Below are 22,263 nucleotides of genomic sequence, written 5' to 3' on the forward strand. Positions count from 1 at the left end.
GTGGGCTTTTGTTGTCTTGGTTTCAGGTGAACGTTCACATGGCAACCTATAGCCACTCACACTCAGAACAACTGTATACCAAATTCTCACATCTACGCAACGATAACTTTGAATTAATCCACCTTAAAGTTTAAACATTGCAGAGGGCATGTCCCTTTAATGTCTGTGCAGTGCTCTAGAAATCTTCATGCCACTGGCATGCTTTCCAAACCACCTCAACCTGAAACCTGAGTTTCTGATAATATCTCAATCCCCATATCTCACATTGGCATCGGGACAGAATCTTCTAAGCTGCTAAGAAGTCTTTGTACAGAGGCCTCTAGAAGTTGCTACAAGTGAACACGTTTTCTGTACAACCTCTATACAACTACAGTTCAAATAGAGGAGAGAACAATGTTGGGTTACACTTTACTTGAAGCACCTTTTTACCAGTAGCAACAACTGGGGAAGTCAGAAAAAAATAGCCATATTACAACCTATGTGTTGTGATAATTGTGTTGTTTGCTCTACAACCTGTTAGTTCATATGCCTTGCCTAGTTCATATGCCTGTTAGTATATAGGCCTAAGGCCGAGACAACAAGACAACACAGTGGCAGAATAAATTCAACCACACCTTTGTTTCATCACAAAACTGGAGAGCAACCTCTGTCCGTTGAAGTCCACAAAGCATATTGTATGTAACAAACAGTTACATGACCTACAGCATGGTCAAGCAAGTTTCTGACATTTTCGGACTACTAAACAACTCTTGATTTAGAACCATGGAGTTACCGCAAGTCATGAGGAAAACAGGAGCTGCCTCCACTATTCCAGCACCATTTCAACTTCAACATCAAATCACCTATGCTTAGTGTAATATAGTGACAACTAAAAGATACCAAAAACAATTTAATCCAGTCAATGTAAGCTAAATATGATGTGGCTGTCTATGGTTCTGACTTGTTTGTGTGTGTGTGCGCGTGCGTGCAAGTAGAAAAACATATTGACTAGCCACCGGAGGACAACAACACAACGATGATGCAACAATTCAAGTTGTTTCTGTCAATGACGTATTTCTATTGAAGCGGTGTGATAGGAGTGAAGCCAAATCCAAACTGGCTTGCCTTGACACTTTTTTTTGTGTGCGCCAGGACCATTCACAGTTGAGCTCACTCAGTTTAGCTCAACGCTGATTAGCTATTATTTTATACGTTTTTTTAACAAGGGAGGCCAAATGCTCCCTGGCTTCCCTTGCATTCAATGCTACAGGCGGCATCAACGTCATACTCTTATGACCAGACAGCATCAGATATATGGCCTGCACATACACAGTCGCTCGCTCGGATGCTTTCTCCATGAAATACACTACATGAACAAAGTATGTGGACACCTGCTGAACATCTCATTCCAAAATCATGGACATTAATATAGAGTTGGTCCACCCTTTGCTGCTATAACAGCCTCTACTATTTTGGGAAGTCTTTCCACTAGATGTTGGAACATTGCTGTGGGGACAATTCATCCCAAAGGTGTTCGATGGGGTTGATGTCAGGGCTCTGTGCAGGCAAGTCAAGTTCTTCCACACCAATCTCGACAAACCATTTCTGTATGGACCTCGCTTTGTGCACAGGGGCATTGTCATGCTGAAACAGGAAAGGGCCTTCCCCAAACTGTTGCCACAAAGTTGGAAGCACAGAATCATCTAGAATGTCATTATATGCTGTAGCGTTAAGAATTCCCTTCACTGGAACTAAGGGACCTAGCCCGAACCATGAAAAACAGCCCCAGACCATTATTCCTCCTCCACCAAACTTTACAGTTGGCACTATCCATTCGGGCAGGTAGCGTTCTCCTGTCATCCACCAAACCCAGATTCGTCCATCGGATTGCCAGATGGTGAAGCGTGATTCATCACTCCAGAGAACGCGTTTCCACTGCTCCAGAGTCCAATGGCGGCAAGCTTTACACCACTCCAGCCGACACTTGGCTGCTCGGCCATGGAAACAAACAGTTATTGTGCGGACGTTGCTTCCAGAGGCAGTTTGGAACTCGGCAGTGAGTGTTGCAACAGAGGACAGACGATTTTTACGCGCTACGCATTTCAGCACTCGGCGGTCACGTTCTGTGAGTTTGTGTGGCCTACCACTTCGCAGATGAGCCGTTGTTGCTCCTAGATTTTTCCACTTAACAATAACAGCACTTACAGTTGACCAGGGCAGCTCTAGCAGGGTAGAAATGTTATGATCTGAATTGTTGGAAAGGTGGCATCCTATGATGGTGCCACGTTGAAAGTCACTGAGCTTTTCAGTAAGGCCATTCTACTGCCAATGCTTGTCTATGGAGCTTGCATGGCTGTGTGATCGATTTTATACACCTGTCAGCAACAGGTGTGGCTGAAATAGCCAAATCCACTAATTTGAAGGGGTGTCCACATACTTAGGTATATATAGTGTACATTCAGCCTCTTGTGAATTTAAGGAAAATTATGAAAACACAGAGGGATGTGTTTCTTGCTCAATTTTTTGGGGAAGCCTGGCTTCCCTTGGTATCCATGAATATATGCCACTGCTTTTTACCTAGTGTTATATTGCCTACATCTTATAGATGCAGTAATAGAGCTTAGTAACCCTGTACTAAAGCAATTAGGCCCAAGAGGCTTTGTTGTATTGTGAATATATCACAGATTAATAATGCTCTAAAACTGCATCTATAAGGTGTTACGAACATGTACGTATGGCAATATAGCACTTCATAAGAAGGTGCTTCAAGTAAAGTGTGAGCCAAAGTTGTTATTCTCAGCTCATCAAATGTGAATGCTGACATTCGCCTTAGGATCCACATATCCACTGCTGAACAAAAGAGACAGCTAAAAGAGAGCTGAGGAAGACATAATTAAATGGCATTCTAAGACTTACATTTAAACAGGCTTAACCTGTTGGCTCATATCTTGATGATAATGCCTCATACCTCTTTCACGCTCTACCACAATTATCTGGATAAGATTTGCAGTACAGAAATGATCCTGAGCACTGGGATTCTATCGATATGAATGAAAAAGTACCTTAGTATAATGATTATTTGTCAGATGTGCACATTGTCAAAGAACAATAGTGTATATAATACGAATATTTATAACTGATCAATCAAGTAAAACCTTACCATCTCTCTACAACTAAGACACTCAGGTTGTATAAACAAGTTTGACACAGAAACAGAGTCCTCCTCTATCAGCCTTTCAGGTGAAACACCATGTGCAAAGGAAGACGTCAAAGCTCCTAAATGGTAACCACCCCAGCATGCATGTGCTCAACAGGTTTAGCAGGATATTATCAGTAAACCATTCAAATTAATTATGGGAGGTTCACCTGTTTATTTCCCTAGTCAACACCGTCTGTTAGGTATACCATTACCTTAAGGCTTGTTTGTCTACATCACATAAAACACTTTAAAATGTAAATGTAAATTCATGTCCATTCAAAAGCCTATGTAGCTAATCGTTACATTATTGTATTTTTTTGTATGTATTTATTATGGATCCCCATTAGCTGCTGCCAAGACAGCAGCTACTCTTCCTGGGGTCCAGCAAAATTACATGACAATACATTTACAACAGATTTCACAACATATTAAGTGTGTGCCCTCAGGCCCCTACTCTACTACCACATATCTAGTTTAGTCATTACCCCTAAACAACAACATAAATAGACTGTCTGTCATCTCCCAGTAAGGATGTTGGTAGAATGAACTTTGAACTTTGGCAGCAGGAGGTTTACTACAGTATGACTCATCCCCCTGTGTCTCTTCTCTGATGAGTAGAGTTACAGATCAGGAAGTGAAAATACTTGGGTGATTCATGCTCTATTATCTCTGACACAGATCAATATTAACAAAGCGATATAAATCATGTGTCTCAGTTCCTCTTAAAACCATCCACTTGAAGCGTGTATGTGGGGCATTGTGTTGTCGTTCTCCTGTGTAAATGTGCCAAATCAATGATGCATCTGCCATATGCTGATATAAAAGCATTCAACCATACACTTACACTTGCATTCCCCAAGTCTTCTAAAATATCAGGTTGAGCTTGATTTTACAGCTCTACATTAGAAGTTATAAAATATTTTGTTTTGTTTACTGTTAGTTGGTGGTCTAAAGAAGACGCATCTAACCCCTGATGGTTTTACTCTTGACTCACAGTATCTTTGCAATTTGAATTACAGATGGGTGACTATATAAAGTTAGAAACATTTAGGCCTTATAAACCTTAGAGGTGTAAGACTTTAGATCCACCTGCAACAAAAAAAAAGAACCCTCCTGTGCGTGTCTTGTGAATGACACTCACAGATTAAGAGTTTGAAAGGGAGGAGATTGAGAGAAGAAATGGATTATCAAAACAAAACCTGATAGAACATACCCGGAACAGAATTGGTTTTGTACAGAGTGTGAATAGTGTTGCTCAAACCCATGCTGTGTGGCTCTGTCACACTCTACAGTTGGGAGACAATGACACCACAAGCCTGCTGACTGAAACTAGGCTTAAACCGCAGGTATGACGAATGTCAGGAATTTTTATCAGAGAATTGCCAGCTAGTAATTGCTCATTGCTGCTTTCAAGATGGGGCGGCGCACAATTGGCCCAGCGTCGTCCAGGGTAGGGGAGGGAATGGCCGGCAGGGATGTAGCTCAGTTGGTAGAGCATGGTGTTTGCAACGCCAGGGTTGTGGGTTCGATTCCCACAGGGGGCCAGTATGAAAAATAAAAAAATAATGTATGCACTCACTAACTGTAAGTCGCTCTGGATAAGAGCGTCTGCTAAATGACTAAAATGTAAATGTAAGATGTTCCGTTAAAAAAACACACGCAACAATGATGTATCTTCCTCTCTCATTGTCGACAGAATCTTGGTGAATAACTTCAACACATTCCCTCAAACAGTCACAGCCTACTGAACCCTGTGTATTGAACAAACAAAAGCCATTGTTAGCTCAAGGCTATGCAGCTGAGACAAAGACACCCACATCCAGATTAGGACGGCCAGGGCTGTTCTGGGGAGTAAAATTCAACAGATTTCTGTGCATAGACGAGAAAATAGAACAATAACTATCCAGGAAGTCCCCCGCCTGCATCCTTAACCCTAAAAGCGGCAACATATTAAAACCTCTAAAAGCTTTTTCTTACAAAAAATTTGAAATTATGGCAAAAATACACTTTCTGTCAAACAGTATAACTTTTTATTTTATTAACCCTTTGTAACACAAGTAAATGGTTAAAATTCCCCAAAATAAGCATATTTATAGTCAAATTTGATGTTTTGAACAGATATTCTGATCAATTTCATCCATAGCCACTTGTTATGAACATTTTTCTGTTATTCATTCAAAGTGTTGTGTTTCTGTGTTACTCAGAGGCTGAGAAATTGGCGATTGATCTAATCTGACATACCGGAACGACCTAAGATGGCCACCGATATGGCCGATTTAGGAGATATGGGCACCGGTGCCATCAGATTTTTTTTTTGCCTCCAACTTTGGAACGCTATGGGCTACCAACTCAGTTCAATTTTCTTACTCCTTGGGGTCAAAATTGACACCTGTTGGTGCTTTTAGGGTTAAGAGAACAGCCACAGTTGTCCACTTGTATCTAATTGACGTTGTGAAACCTTAAAGAACGATGGTCAGGTCTGAAACATGACCAGTAGAGATAGAGTTACCCATTCTGCCCTACAAAGGACCACTGAACCAGGACAAAGGTTTCCCATCCCCCCAAAACTAGAGTAATCCCCTGACTGGTAGTGACGGGGTAACTCCTGGACGGCTCGTCAATCGGTAGTGGCCATTGAAAATTATCCAAAGGGATGCAAGCCAGCAAATTCCTGCGTAACAAGGACATACTGTATACTGTAATTGCTCCTGTAAGTCGCTCTGGATAAGAGCGTCTGCTAAATGACTTAAATGTAAATGTAATTATATGTCAGGGCACACGGCTTGGTCAAATTCTATTTCTGGCTCATGTCAATGGTGCATCAGAGGGTACCCTATCCAACTCCAGGGCCATTGTGGATCTTTATGTGACACATTGTTAAATCCATGATGGGAAGTGTACAAGTGCACACTTTAAGAAAAGGGCAGAGAATTGGGAAACAATTTATATGTGAGCAATAAATGTTTTACTGAGAGTATCCTGTCATCGTCATTACCATCACTGTCATTGTAGTGGGGTAATATTTTTCATATAGCCGAAGCATATATTATATACACCTCACATGTGACCCGTGATAAGACTATGCAATTTGTGTGTTAACAAAGCCTGTTAAGCCTCCATAAAGGTGATTCAGCAATATGCAAGAGACTATAGTTGAGTTACAGGTCCTCCCATTTGGCTCAGTAGGTAGAGCATGGTGCTTGCAATAACAGAGTTTTTGGTTCAATTCTCATGGGGGACCAGTACAAAAAAGTAAACACTCACTACTGTCAGTCGTTAAATGACTCAAATGTAAAAATGTACAGGAATAAACCATCAAGAAAGGGATAAGAATTGTCTGTCAAAGGCAAATAGATTGAATTACATTGTAAAATGAATGATTACATTACGCTTAAGTTCGCTCTGGATAAGAGCGTCTGCTAAATGACGTAAATGTAAATGTTAAGTTAGAAAGCATTAACAAGCATTGCAAGGCATTATTCTAGGCATGATCAGATATGGATAGAAAGAAGCCATGGCTCCAGGGAGTGAGAGTATCTCACCAGCGCAGGTCAGGAGCAAAGAAGAGAGAGACAATGAATCTAAGACTGTTTTATAAGCATCTGAGTGGTTGACCAATTGCATTACTGTTGAGTTAACTTCCACTTAGACGTCAGACCTACAGGATGTTATCACAATAGAACCTCTGCTACCCAGAGGTGGGACCGAATGGGGGTTGGTGAGATAATGCAACATTTCTAAGACCACACAGAGGAATCCTTGCATACAGTTGATAAGAGTCACTTCGGGGTTAGAGTCACCCTACATCATCATCAGTATTTATATTTTGGTGGCATACACAGAATTTGAAGATTAGAACCCCAATCAAAAACATCTTTATTGCAAATGGTTATTTTTTGTAACACCGTTATCAGTTAATCTTAGCCATTGTAACAGTTATAACACTAGTTCACCCATTTCATTTACAAACTCACCTCTAAGCTTCAATATATAACTTTTTGGGTGACCCAACCAAATTCACATAGAAAGGTGAGTTATAGATCTGTCATTCTCATTGAAAGCAAGTCTAAGAAGCGTTAGATTTGTTCTATGTGCGTTATTTCTACGCTTCCCGTTCTTAAGTTTCATTTTTTTGCGTATTTTACTGTCGGTTTTGTACACCAGCTTCAAACTGCTGAAAATACAATATTTTTGGTTATGGAAAATATATTTCACAGCGGTTTAGATGGTACAATGATTCTCTACACTATGCATTACTTGTTTTGTCACATAAACTGAAATTAGGCAAACTATTAGAATTTTAGCAAACAGGAAATGGCTGGAGAAGGTGCATATTGCACCTTTAAAGCTGGGCGTACACTACATGATTTGGGCCCCGATTTAGCTGTCCCAGACACGTTTTTGAGATCAGAGACAAAATCCCTATGTCCTTGCCTACTCGGGGCGCGCGGCCGTCTGAGGGCTACTGATACCGATCCCGTCTTTGAGCCGTCCCAGACATCCCGATATTTTCAACAGTTTGATTTTATTCACACAAAATCTGCAATGCTCTTGTAGTGTGAGATGTGCAACGACAAGTTTTGAGAACAGTGATCAGCAATAGCCAATGAGAGCTTGCCAGAGAAGAAGCCAGTGAGATGAAGACGTTGTATCGCATCACCCAGAATGTGTACTCTTGAGCAGGAGTGATGGCTACTACTAGTATGCATTTATACTTCCCTTTAACCAAAGGTAAAGTGTCAAATCGTTACAGCTCTGAAGTTCACAAGAAATGTTATTCAATTCAAAATGTATTGGCTAGATATTTCAACTCCGTATGGCAAGCGTGAATGTCTGACTGAAAATGAGTTTATGAGGCTGCTTTGAGCCACAGCTTGTTCTAGTTACGTTAACAATCTAATGACATCATTGTTTTCACAAGACAACGTGGTATCTAAAATCCTCACGACCAAGTGAATAATCTTGTAGTGTGTGACCCCCCCCCATAACTGCCCTATACCAGGACAATGTACAATGTGCTAAATCATTGAGTCTTAACAATAACATCAAGTCAACACAACAACTACGTATGTAAAAAATTAAGAGTGGAATTTCAGACAATGCAAAGACAAAATTACCAGGAAGTAACTATACAGGAGTGTGATAATGCTGCTGTCAGAATGCTGCTGTTCACTTGAATTCAATTAAGCATTCAACTTAGATATTTACAAAGTAAAATACCAAGCACTAAAATCAAATAGTCTTGGATTAGGTCTATTGGTTTTGGAGGATCACAGTGAGTCACAGTATGTTTACGTGCACACAAATAATTAGATATTAAAATGATTATGGCAGTAGGCCGAGTATGGCATTAGTCATGTAAACACCTTACTCTGCTTATCTTAATGGCAGTAAGGTCATAATCAAAATAAGCATATGCCGATTAAAACCCCTGCTTTTCTGAACAATCTTTTGAATTATTAGGACATGTAGGGTACTTTGGTGCAACTAGCCCCCTTAAGCAAAATGCCTAATTGCTGACACAAAAAAGTAAAGTTTGGTAAAAATGTGGTATGTGGATGATGGCCATGCAAACAAACAGTTGATTTTTATTTTGTTATTTAATCAAAATATATTTTTTAGAAAAGGGGCATTTTGTCCAGCTATCGGGGTAACTTGCATCCCCACAGCTGGCCATAGGGTAACTTGCCCCCTGAAGATGATTGTATGAAAAAATCTATTTTATACATTTTATTTTGACATTTTTTAGCAAATAAGGTATATTATTTTAATGAAATAAATCAAATATTGAAAGAAAATGCTTTTGCACATCTCACTATTAATATCCTCACTATGATGAGATTTTGATGTAAGGTCCCCCTTTTCATTTTCATGTCCAAATCATCTGAAAGTATCTAAAAGATTACTGTAACTTAATTAAGTTACTTATAGATATATGTAAAAAGTAAAAACACATTTCTTACAAAACAGCATAACTCTATTTACAACTCATTTCATACAGTAAAAACCATACTGGCTAGTGAAAGACACTCACAAAAATAAGAACACAATACACAGCCATTCAATGCAGGGCCGGCCCTAAAAAGTGTGCTCTGCTTCCTGGAGATCCAGTGCGATGGGGGTATGGGAGGTAAAATACTTTCCCAACAGAGCCTCAGTTGTTATTCTTTACCTCAAACCTGCTGTACACCTGCTTGGACTTCATCTTGTTGTAGTGGTTGACCAGGTCCAGTTTGCTGTGGCCTAAGGTCATGCGTTTCTGGTCCTGCCGTTTTATCATGGGGGGCGGTGGCGGGGGAGTCTGCTCGCTCTCCGGCTCTGTCTGGGAGAGGTCTGGCCCCCCGAAGCCTGTGCTGTGAGGAGGAGACCTCTTGAAGATGTAGGTGTCCTTCTCAGTTGGGGGGAGGAGGTCTTTCTTGGTTGGGGGGAGGAAGAGGTCGGTGAGCTTGTTGAGGAGGGGGTTGGAGGGAGTCCTCTGCTTGGCAGAGAGTTTGTTGTCTGGCACTGGAGACTGTGTCTTGGGGCTACTGTTGAAGAGGCTCGACATGGGGTCGTACAAACCTAGAGCCTGAAACTTGGACGTGGTTCCGCCAACGTTTGGTTGGCGGAACTCCGTGGGGATGGACTTGGACCACTCTATCCCGACCGATTGGCCGATCCCAGAGGAAGGGCGCTCTGTAACTGGGCTGTGACTGGTCCCATTGGGGGAGCCTCTCGTGCCTTGGGCGGTCTGATTATGAAGGGTGGGAGTTAGTGCCCCTCCTCTCCTCTCAGGGCTCAGGTGAGAGTTGCTGGGCTCTTTCTTGTCTTGACCTTGAGTGACCTTGTAAACCGTATTGGTCATGTTGGGTGCTGCCTTGACGCTGGACATGCTGCTACTGGATTGGCTGCTGGAATTCTCTGAACTCAGAACCCTCTCCCTATCCTGTGACCTCTTGGGGAAGAAGTCTAGCCCCATGTTGGGCGCCATAACAGGGTAGGGGTAGTAAGGGAGACCCTCCTCATCGGGGTTATGGAAACAGTCAATGATCTGAGAGTCAGCATACAGGCAGCGGAATTCTCGGTCGAAGCTGTCAGTGATCTGCCCAGAGAAGTGCATCACCATGTTGCTGTGGACCTGCGCCGAGAGCCAGCTGAAACTACAGGAAAGGGAACATGATCGAAAACAATGACATCTTCAATAACAAGTAGTTGTACAGTATGTACACAAATGTACACAGTACACAATGGGCTAAATATGCCATACAGTAAATACATCCCTACCCAGTAATGTTCTACTTAAAAACAAATTACTTGTAGTGCATAAAAACTTTTTAAACTCACAAATGGATTGCACACTATTTACAAACCTCCAGGAAAATATATAAGTACATCCTGTGCAAATCGTAACTAATTCTGGTGAGAAACCAACATATAATCTTTCTATCAGCTTTAGATGACATGCAGCAAGCAATATGAGACAGTTTGGTAACACTTTACTTAGGGCGTATATTTATAATACATTAAACTGATTCATTTTAACATGACACTTATACATTATAAGTAGTTCATAGATACTTATGACAAGTCTTATAATTAGTGATGGGGGGAAAATAGATACAGTTACATATCGCAATATTATATTGATATTTTGACTCCAAGTATTGATTTGACAAATATAAAAAATATATGTAACTGTATTGCTAGGTAGGGTTAGCTAGCGTTAGTCGGCTGTACCTGTGCCAAAACTCTGGTATTTTTCATCCTATAGCTTGTTCTCAATCTTCTTTTTAAATAGTGAGCAAACATGTTTTTAGCACTTTTATTTCCATGACTGATCAAAACACATTTTCTCATGCTCTCTCGTCTCTCCGCAGAACATCAAATCATCAAATCACAATAACATCGCAGTATTCAATTGCAATAAATATAGAATCGTGAGAACCATGAGAATTGCAATACATATCGTATTGGCACTTAAGTATTGTGATAATATCATATCGTGAGGTCCCTTGCAACTTATCGTGAGGTCCCTACTTATAATGCATTATGACCACATCATAATGCATTATGCCTATATTATAATACTGTATTATAACACCTGTGTTATCAACAGTTTTTTAGGGGAAGCATGTTTTCAAAAGACCAAACAAATATGAAAAGGCTTACTTTGAATTAAATTTGAATACTGAACCAGAAGAACAACTTGGGTACAAAGCTTCTCAGTGTTCCTCTGTATGTGAGCAATTGTTTTTGCAGTGTCATATAAAAGATGTTTGAAGTACTACTGATTTCATTGTTGTAAAGCCTGTCATACGGATGTGCTTGAAAGTCAAAATAGCTACCACTTCCAATTATAAGGCGTTTTGTTTGAATTTCAAGATAAACATTAAATGGAACTACAGATATATTCCCAGTAAACTCTACAGGTAAATGCTTTTGCATTGACTGAGGGCTTGGCACATGCGTACAAACCTCATTGTTTGCGCACTCACTCACAAGTTAAACCCTTGTAGCCCATCCTACATGCTCCCTACCCAGTAATGAAACATAATCAGCTGAGCAAACAGCTGACACTTCTATCTTCTTGTCTGAACATGAAGACAAAATCTAAACATACATAGCTGCATAATCCCCATAAAGTGAAGTGAGACATATAAAAAGTGTAATGCCAAGGAAGCAAAGTACACAATCATCTGTACTTCTACACACATTCCTCTAGTCTTCATCATGTCCATAAAACACCTGAGGGTTCTCAATAACACGTTTGTTCAACTGACGCTAATTCTGTTGGCAGTTGACAAAACTGCCAACACATTGCTTTTCAAAATGGAGGGTGTATGAATGTTTTGCATAAGGTTAAGTGCCAAGAGCAATGAGCAATACAATGTAGTGAATGAGTGCATGTATGCACTTCTTCAATTGTTAATGGTCAACTGTTAACTTACTGGGATGAATTTTATAACCGCTCATATCATTACCTGCTATTGAGCATGTAATTGTAATTACAGTTCTTGCTTAAGTATTATTTACTTGTTTCAAATGCTTCCACTTCTATCAATCTTACAAGAAAAACACTGTTTACTCCAATTAGGGGAGGGGTGGTAGGGTTAGGGGAAAATAATAAAGGAAAATAAAAATATTTTTTAAATATCTATCTTTTTATATATATATGGGGGATTGGGAATGATGCAGACAATTACATTGATAGAAGCTACAATCTATTGGCAATATTAAAGCTGATCTACCCCCCCCCAAAAAAAATTACAAAAATAAAAGCACTTTGGGAGACATTTAAATCGGCATCAAAGATAGAGCCTAACTACGTAAAATGCAGTGGTTATTTAGCTGTTATAACTATAAAATAGTGGAAAATGTCCCCCTGATGCCGCCGTGATAACGTTTTCTTTATTAAACCATTTATCAATACAAACTGCTTACAGACTACCATCAAAGTCTGCTCTCTATCTAATGGGATCACAGCTACCCAGCCTTGCCTGACATGACAAACACTTGCTGCACAAGGTGATCTTCCTCCTAGAGGACCTGTCTCAGCCACTCTTCAAAGAGTTTGACCAATTGGCTTCTGGATGGCGGTACAAGGTACCAAGGCTCAAGTGAGGGAGAGCACAAAGCACTTAGGAATGGGATGTTTACCTAATGACTAAAATTACAATTATTGCCTGAGTCACCTTCCTAGATAATTCAGTGTCACCCAATGTTGGTAGACAATGTACAGAGCAGGGCTAGCGTTTAGCATACCGTGCAATATAGGAATTCTCAGTTCCCGCTTATTATGCTTTAGATTTACTGTAAATGAATAGATAAATAACTGGTATTTATTTTCCCAAGACACAAGAGTACAATCCTTACCTGTATGACCCAGCAATGACTTCCTCACAGTCTATAATCATAAACTTTTCCTGGACCTGCCCGGTGAATTTTTTCCCACTTTTAGTGCAGTACGTATCTCCACACACACTGCGGATTCTCATGTTCTGGAAAGGCAATGAAAATGTCAGATTTTGTGGAAATAATAACACCAATAAGATTAACAATATCTAATCAATCATGATGTAATGTTTGTAGGTAATAAATGGTATCAATCCATCTTCCGTTTTCACACAGAAAAGGTGTACCACTGCACATTGTATAATGAATGCATGCACACAGAATAAGAGGGAAAGAACGAAGCAGAAATACAGAGAGAGAGAGAGAGGGAGAGAGAGAGGGGGAGAAAAGAGGGAGAGAGAAATACACAGAGTATACACAGTACATCCTATTCAGCAATCCATCCATCCATCCATCCATCCATCAACCTATGCACCCACCACATCCCATCCTTCCACCATGACTTACACCCAGGTGAGAGTTCTGGATGTCCAGTGCTGCACACATGTCAACAAAGTAGTTGAGATTCTTCTCATCCAGGAGAATGTACACAGGGACCTTGCGTTTGTTCGAGGCCTCCATCAAGTCACAGAGCAGATCAACGTCTGTGAAGAGGTCCATGACCAACGCTATGACCTGCACACACAGGGAAAGGTTGATCAATTCAAAAATGTAATTTTTTGACAACAGGGTACAATTCTGTTATTTTCAATTTGGTAATTGTATCTATAGGCCTATAATAATTGTTGTTCATCATATCTGTATTTTGTATTTGTACCAGCCAGTTATGAACGATAATTAAAACGATCATACCATTTTTGAATCAGAATCACCTTTATTCACCAAGTAGCACATTTTGACCTGGTGAAATTGTGCTATTGGTGCTAAGATAATTTGGTAACACTTCCTATGAATGTCCTCTCCATAATGCAATCTAAGCACATTTATAAGCCTTATGAGCAATGCATAATGAACTATAATGCACAACCAAAGGTGCTTGTAGCTGCTCATAAACATCATTATGAGCAGGCGAAGTGTTAAGCTAAGTTTTATAATGCCTATATGAAATGCTCATTTGGACATTTTGTCAACGGGGATTCTGCAATCATGTTTAGTGTGCAAGACAGCTAGGTGTATTAGAGGGTGTACAGGTGAATGGGAATATACCCCCTTTTAACCTATTGAAAAAAGAGGAATATACCCCTTGATGAGCACAACATAAAGCTCTCTTATTGAGGTTTACATATAGGGCATTATAACACTTTGCTTTATAAGGCATTATATAGCGTTGGTCATAATGCTCTATGAAGGTAGTAATAGATGACTAAGACACCTGTGATGTGCATTATAATGCATTATGCAGAGTGAGCTCATTAGGTATTATTGCAGAGTGAGCTCATTAGGCATTAAAAATCCGCTTATAATGCATTTGATAGAGGGTATTCATAGGAAGTGTTATCTAACACAAGCCTACATGGCTTTTTGCCAAGGCAAACTAGGCATGAGCTGTAGGCCTGTGTGCCTCTGTACACACTGTAGTAAAAAGTATTGCTATTGCACTAGGCTACCCTTTCTTCAAATGAATATGACACACACACATGACATATTACAGGCTGAAATGAATGTATGAAACATTGAGGACCCTAAGAAAAGTATAGCCTAGGGGCTACTGTATGGTGAGGCCCCTTGTTCCAAAACGAAACTTTAAAGGCTTGTATGGCCCCCCCATTTCCTTTTAAATAAATGGAGGTAAATGAATATAAATATACAAATTCAATGACTTACCCTTTTTCCTTTATTTATTAATGACCGAATGAGGTCTTTCACGTTGTGAGTCTTGTCCCGTTGGAAATAGATCTGTGTTTCTGAGGGTCCGTATCTTTGAGGGTTTTCTGGCCATCCGAGTTCCAGAATAGGTGGCTCTTCGTCGGACATCATTGGGAAATAGGTCCCCGAGGTAAGCTCCGACACCGTATCCCCCTCCCCAATGTCCCCCTCAGTGCCATTTGAGCTGTTGTCGGAGCTACAGTTCTTGGCTGCATTCTCGGTAATATAATGAATCTCAAGCGGCGAGAGAAAGTTTAATTCCCTTTCCTCTGTCAGAACTCGTCTGTATTCCTTCTCCCCAGACTCCAGCAGAGCGTCTGTTGCCAACCTGGCCGCCTCATTGTGGCTGAGTTCGAGCGTCGAGCCTTGTCGCCATGGGTTCTTCACTTCTTCTAACCTGTTGGCGAGCTTACCAAGCGCTTTGCGCCCGGAGTTCTGTGTCGGCCGGAGCGCGTCGGAGCTCATCATTGTGCCTGTGCAGCACTAAGGTAACAGATGGCGGTGTACTCTCATGCACTACAGTACTCTTATAGGCATATAGCAAATGCAATATCTAAAAACTACAAAATACAAGTAGTCTCTCTATGAAAACGGCCTGCGCTGAAATGGACTTGACTTCTCTAGTTGCCGATCATGACAGCGACTGTAGGCTATTCCCGCGGGGGCTTTCGTATTGTTGGTCTCATAGTCTGTTCAGAAGTACACCACCTCTTGCTCACCAGGGTGTTTTCATTAGTCCAAACAGTTGCGTTTTGCAACGAAAACGAGAGTTTCTATTGGACAAATTCAGGTAGGTCCCGCCCTCTTTCCGTTTTGCAACAGAATCGGTGTAATGAATACACCCCTGTATTTAGCAGTCGTGGTGGTGGTATCCAACGTGAACTGGCTCCACCTCTCGCTCACATGATATGACATTTAAAACCTATCACCGGCGTCTCTTTGTGGTAGCCTTCATACAGTGCCTTCGGAAAGTATTCAGACCCCTTGACTTTTTACACATTTTGTTAAATTACAGCCTTATTCGAAAATGGATTAAATAAATAAAAATCCTTAGCAATCTACACACAATACCCCATAATGACAAAGCGAAAACAGTTTAAGAAATGTTTGCAAATGTATATAAAAAAATATATAAAAAAATACCTTATTTACATAAGTATTCAGACCCTTCACTATGAGACTCAAAATCCTGTTTCCATTGACCATCCTTGAGATGTTTCTACAACTTGATTGGAGTCCACCTGTGGTAATTTGGAAAGGCTCACAACTGTCTATTTAAGGTCCCACAGTTGACAGTGCATGTCAGAGCAAAAACCAAGTCATGAGGTCGAAGGAATTGTCCTTAGAGCTCCGAGACAGGATTGTGTCGAGGCACAGATCTGGGGAAGGGTATCAAAACATTTCTGCAGCATTGAAGGTTCTCAAGAACACAGTGGCCTACATCATTCTTACATGGAAGAAGTTTGGAACCACCAAGACTCTTCCTAGAGCCTGGCCAAACTGAACAATCAGGGGAGAAGGGTCTTGGTCAGGGAGGTGACAAAGAACCCGGTGGTCACTCTGACAGAGCTCTAGAGTTCCTCTGTGGAGATAGGAAAACCTTCCAGAAGGACAACCATCTCTGCAGCACTCCACCAATTAGGCCTTTATGGTAGAGTGGCCAGACCGAAGCCACTCCTCAGTAAAAGGCACATGACAGCCCACTTGGTGTTTGCCAAAAGGCACCTAAAGACTTTCAGACCATGAGAAACAAGATTCTCTGGTCTGATGAAACCAAGATTGAACTCTTTGGCCTGAATGCCAAGTGTCACGTCTGGAGGAAACCTGGCTGCAGGTTTACAGCACAGTGGTTTTAGAGCAGTCATCAGGACAGCAGTAAAACTAACGCAGTCTTCCTCTGTGAAATGATCCTTCAGGTCTGTCACCTGGTGTTTGCTTACTACGCCATGACCCACACAGCCTGCTCACATGACCAGGCAGGATTCAGTGTGCCGCTTCTGTTGCTTCCTGCACTGTGACCCTTTTGGGTTCAGATCACTATCTCTATTTCCCCATTTCCTCTGATTGTTTGTGTTCAGATCGGTGCTTCACCGTTCTACAAAGATTATCTTGTGATCTGAAAAGTGTTGCGGTAATCTTATCAAAGATAACCTTTGAGTTTTCCTGACCTTGTGACTCGACTAGGAAAAACTCAGGGCTCTAACTACCACCGGTATATTTCCAGTTTGGGTAAAAGTTGAGGGAAGCCTTAGTGAATATTCCCAGTGAATTTTTGGATGAGGCAGTTCTTCTCCTGTCGTGAAACAAATGTGGTATTACCCATAGTTGAAGTACAGTAGTCTCATCTATGTCTCATAGATTTACAGTGTAACGCCCAACATTCCCCAAAACTATATTTAACAATCCACCCAGAATAGTGCATCTCAAACAGACTTTGAACAGGAAATGGCAAACTCAAGTCGGCTTAGTCAGTGTTCCCATGGTACTAAACTGTAAAAAATACAGAGAGATCCTTGATGAAAACCTGCTCCAGAGAGCTCAGGACCTCAGACTGGGGCTAAGGTTCACCTTCCAACAGGACAACGACCCTAAGCATACACCCAAGACAATGCAGGAGTGGCTTTGGGACAAGTCTCTGAATGTCCTTGAGTGGCCCAGCCAGAGCCCGGACTTGATCCCGATCGAACATCTCTGGAGAGATGTGAAAATAGCTGTGCAGCAACGCTCCCCATCCAACCTGACAGAGCTTGAGAGGATCTGCAGAGAAGAATGGGAGAAACTCCCCAAATACAGGTGTACCAAGCTTGTCACGTCATACCCAAGAAGACTCGAGACTGTAATCACTGCCAAAGGTGCTTCAACAAAGTACTGAGTAAAGGGTCTGAATACTTATTTAAATGTGATATCAGCTTTTTATTTGTAATACATTCGCAAAAAATTCTGAAAACCTGTTTTTGCTTCGTCATTATGGGGTATTTGTCAGAGCGGGCGTAGGTGTGGTGTAGGAATCAGATGCAGGACACAGATGCTAGTCCAAAAATACTTTAGTAAAGTCCACAAAAGAACGGCTACAAACAGAGCCGGAGGCACGAGAACAATAACGCACACAGCGTATAAGTGCAAAACACAGCGAACACGCACAACAAGTGCGGACTCTCTATCCAATACAAAATAGAGCACTAACTAACTGGAAGCACCAGCTGACAAGGAACAACTACACACAACCACAAGACAGAAACAACGAGAACTTAAAGGACACATAATCAAGACAAAATGAGAAACAGGTGTGCCAAAACAGACCAAACCAAACAAACACAGAAACAACGAACGGTGGCAGCTAGTACTCCGGAGACGACGACCGCCGAAGCCTGCCCGAACAAGGAGAAGGAGCAGCCTCGGCCAAAACCGTGATAGTATTGTGTGTTGATGAGGGGAAAAAACAACTGAATCAAGTTTAGAATAAGGCTGTAACCTAACAAAATGTGGAAAAAGTCAAGGGGTCTGAATACTTTCCGAATGCACTGTATATATGTATGTATATATGTATGTACGTACGTTCCACCTCAATTCGGCTGAGAGCTCTCTCTCAATTCCACCCCTCCCCGTGAGTGGGATAAAGTTAAAGCGACAATGTAGGATTAGCACCCCATTGTTGTATACAGACTACAACAAAAAACAAACAAACGTCTGGCTGCAACTTCTCCTAATATGTTGTTACAAACCTATACCTTATGTCACCTTTCTATTTTATTACATAGGTTATAAGTATGCAGGCAAATGGGTCCCAAGCAGTATCAAAGATATAGCTTCTGAGTTGTGTGTCCACCTACATTTTACAAACAGGTCCACAAGACAAGACTATCTGGTAGGAATTTACCTCTACTTTCAACCTGGTCTCAGAGCATTTCGTATTATTCTGGATTTAAATCCTTGACACTAATTTAGTAGCATAAATTATGTTTCGTATGGTATGTATTCATTTGTGGATGCCCATCACCCATTTCGTATGATATGTTACGATTTACAATTCGTATTATATGTTACGAATTTGCAAAACGTATGATATATTATCAATTTTTGCTAGGTGGCTAATGTCATCTAGCTGGCTAACATTAGCTAGGCTAGGGGTTAGGGTTATGGTTAGGGAAAGGGTTATGGTTAGGGGAAGGGTTAGCTAAAAGGGTTAAGGTTAGGGGAAGGGTTAGGCAACATGCTAAGTAGTTGCAAAGTAGGTAAAAGTATTAAGTAGTTGAAAATGTGCTATTTAGCTAAAATGCTAAAGTTGACCAAGATGAGATTCGCACTCACAACCTTTGGGTTACTAGACGTTTGCGTTATACGCCCACCCATCCATCCACCCTACTTTTGTTTTTGTCTTATGTAACCATCTGTCTAATGTTACCATACCTTACATTACATATCATACTAATTTGAGTGTCTCGGATATACCTTTACTATGTCTTTGAGACCAGGCTGCTATTTTGCCTCCTAGCAATGTAAGCATTTAGATCTAATAGGCTTGCTTGATCAGGCACTCATATCATACGAGCTTGGCTATGGCTGAACTGCCAATGACTGAATAGTAAATATAGGAATTAGGGAGGAGTGCATGACGTTGTAGAATTTAATTTACATGTCATCTTGCACATAAAAGGCCACAAGGCAAATGACATTTGCACATAATCTCTTGCACATCTAGCATTCCAGTGTTAATACTATTGTAATTATTTTGCACTATAGCCTATTTATTGCCTTACCTCCATAACTTGCTACATTTGCACACACTGTATATATATTTTCTGTTGTATTTTTGACTTTGTTTTTTACCCCATATGTAACTCTGTGTTGTTTTTATTGCACTGCTTTGCTTTATCTTGGCCAGGTCGCAGTTGTAAATGAGAACCTGTTCTCAACTGGCTTACCTGGTTAAATAAAGGTGAAATAAAATTTTAAAAAAACATAAAAAAGCAGCCACACTTGAATGAAAAGTCCTCAACAGGAGGAAATACGTAGCCTACATCTCAGCACCTGAGGCTCAGATCTGTTACTTTTGTTTTGTATTTCTTTTATCTTTCAGGTCAAATTGATTGATACAAAATATTTATTGAATTTGCCATAATGTAGGGCTCTATTTCAAAATAAGGATATTTCTAAATTAAACTGATCAGTGGTTAATACTTTTGATAACATATTCACTGAAGACATTCTTACTTGAGTAAGACAGATGTAGGCCCACCCATGGTGGAAACTTTCTTCCCACAAAAGCTCAAAACTAGTAATGAAAACCCATGGTTGTAGTTGCTATTTCATGTTAAGAAATATTATAAACAGGTTGATATCATACATACAATGCCTGACGTCAAGCCCTTATCTGCAAATCAACGAATCGTCTGTCACTGAAGTGTTAACAGTACAAGTAGGGCTATTCTTGTTGAGCATCACATTCATATATGCTAATCTAAAAGCTGTCAAAACACCTTAGATGTTCTCTTTCTCTAGCCATCCATTATCTTGAGACAGCAGTGCAAACTGGTGGCAAATCCTATCACCACTGCAACTACAGTGTGTTCCTTACAAAACGAACAAATCAGGTTTAACCAGATTCTTTCAACTCAGGTGGAGCAAAAGGAAACATGTTGAGAACCTTAACATCATTCTCCAGTGAAACGGATACATAAAGTCTTCCATAAAGTACTAAAAGCAATGAACAAGAGTCCCTGACTGACTTACAGTGGGGGAAAAAAGTATTTAGTCAGCCACCAATTGTGCAAGTTCTCCCACTTAAAAAGATGAGAGAGGCCTGTAATTTTCATCATAGGTACACGTGAACTATGACAGACAAAATGAGAAAAAAAAAATCCAGAAAATCACATTGTAGGATTTTTAATGAATTTATTTGCAAATTATGGTGGAAAATAAGTATTTGGTCAATAACAAAAGTTTCTCAATACTTTGTTATATACCCTTTGTTGGCAATGACACAGGTCAAACGTTTTCTGTAAGTCTTCACAAGGTTTTCACACACACTGTTGCTGGTATTTTGGCCCATTCCTCCATGCAGATCTCCTCTAGAGCAGTGATGTTTTGGGGCTGTCGCTGGGCAACACGGACTTTCAACTCCCTCCAAAGATTTTCTATGGGGTTGAGATCTGGAGACTGGCTAGGCCACTCCAGGACCTTGAAATGCTTCTTACGAAGCCACTCCTTCGTTGCCCAGGCGGTGTGTTTGGGATCATTGTCATGCTGAAAGACCCAGCCACGTTTCATCTTCAATGCCCTTGCTGATGGAAGGAGGTTTTCACTCAAAATCTCACGATACATGGCACATTCTTTCCTTTACACGGATCAGTCGTCCTGGTCCCTTTGCAGAAAAACAGCCCCATGCATGATGTTTCCACCCCCATGCTTCACAGTAGGTATGGTGTTCTTTGGATGCATTCTTTGTCCTCCAAACACGACGAGTTGAGTTTTTACCAAAAAGTTCTATTTTGGTTTCATCTGACCATATGACATTCTCCCAATCCTCTTCTGGATCATCCAAATGCACTCTAGCAAACTTCAGACGGGCCTGGGCATGTACTGGCTTAAGCAGGGGGACACGTCTGGCACTGCAGGATTTGAGTCCCTGGCGGCGTAGTGTGTTACTGATGGTAGGCTTTGTTACTTTGGTCCCAGCTCTCTGCAGGTCATTCACTAGGTCCCCCCGTGTGGTTCTGGGATTTTTGCTCACCGTTCTTGTGATCATTTTGACCCCACGGGGTGAGATCTTGCGTGGAGCCCCAGATCGAGGGAGATTATCAGTGGTCTTGTATGTCTTCCATTTCCTAATAATTGCTCCCACAGTTGATTTCTTCAAACCAAGCTGCTTACCTATTGCAGATTCAGTCTTCCCAGCCTGGTGCAGGTCTACAATTTTGTTTCTGGTGTCCTTTGACAGCTCTTTGGTCTTGGCCATGGTGGAGTTAGGAGTGTGACTGTTTGAGGTTGTGGACAGGTGTCTTTTATACTGATAACAAGTTCAAACAGGTGCCATTAATACAGGTAACGAGTGGAGGACAGAGGAGCCTCTTAAAGAAGAAGTTACAGGTCTGTGAGAGCCAGAAATCTTGCTTGTTTGTAGGTGACCAAATACTTATTTTCCACCATAATTTGCAAATAAATTCATTAAAAATCCAACAATGTGATTTTCTGGATTTCTTTCTCCTCAATTTGTCTGTCATAGTTGACGTGTACCTATGATGAAAATTACAGGCCTCTCTCATCTTTTTAAGTGGGAGAACTTGCACAATTGGTGGCTGACTAAATACTTTTTTCCCCCACTGTATGTAATAACTTCAGGCTGTAATTTCAGTGTCTATAATGTTATATAGTGTTCATCAATAGTGTTA

General features: G+C 40.8%; 1 protein-coding gene across 1 annotated transcript; it reads right to left on the minus strand.

The window, feature by feature from the left end:
* Window positions 1–7,043: 7,043 nt before the first annotated feature.
* LOC311134405 (protein FAM83C-like) lies at window positions 7,044–15,581 on the minus strand. Its single transcript, XM_084168083.1, has 4 exons — window positions 14,834–15,581; window positions 13,517–13,684; window positions 13,031–13,155; window positions 7,044–10,317 (listed from the first exon to the last, which is right to left on the minus strand). Exons 1-4 carry the CDS (start codon window positions 15,341–15,343, stop codon window positions 9,333–9,335), a joined length of 1,788 nt encoding a protein of 595 aa, XP_084024209.1. The 5' UTR covers window positions 15,344–15,581; the 3' UTR covers window positions 7,044–9,332.
* Window positions 15,582–22,263: the final 6,682 nt, after the last annotated feature.

This window comes from Coregonus lavaretus, assembly GCF_964263955.1.
Source record: "Coregonus lavaretus genome assembly, chromosome: 8".
Classification (NCBI taxonomy): domain Eukaryota; kingdom Metazoa; phylum Chordata; class Actinopteri; order Salmoniformes; family Salmonidae; genus Coregonus; species Coregonus lavaretus.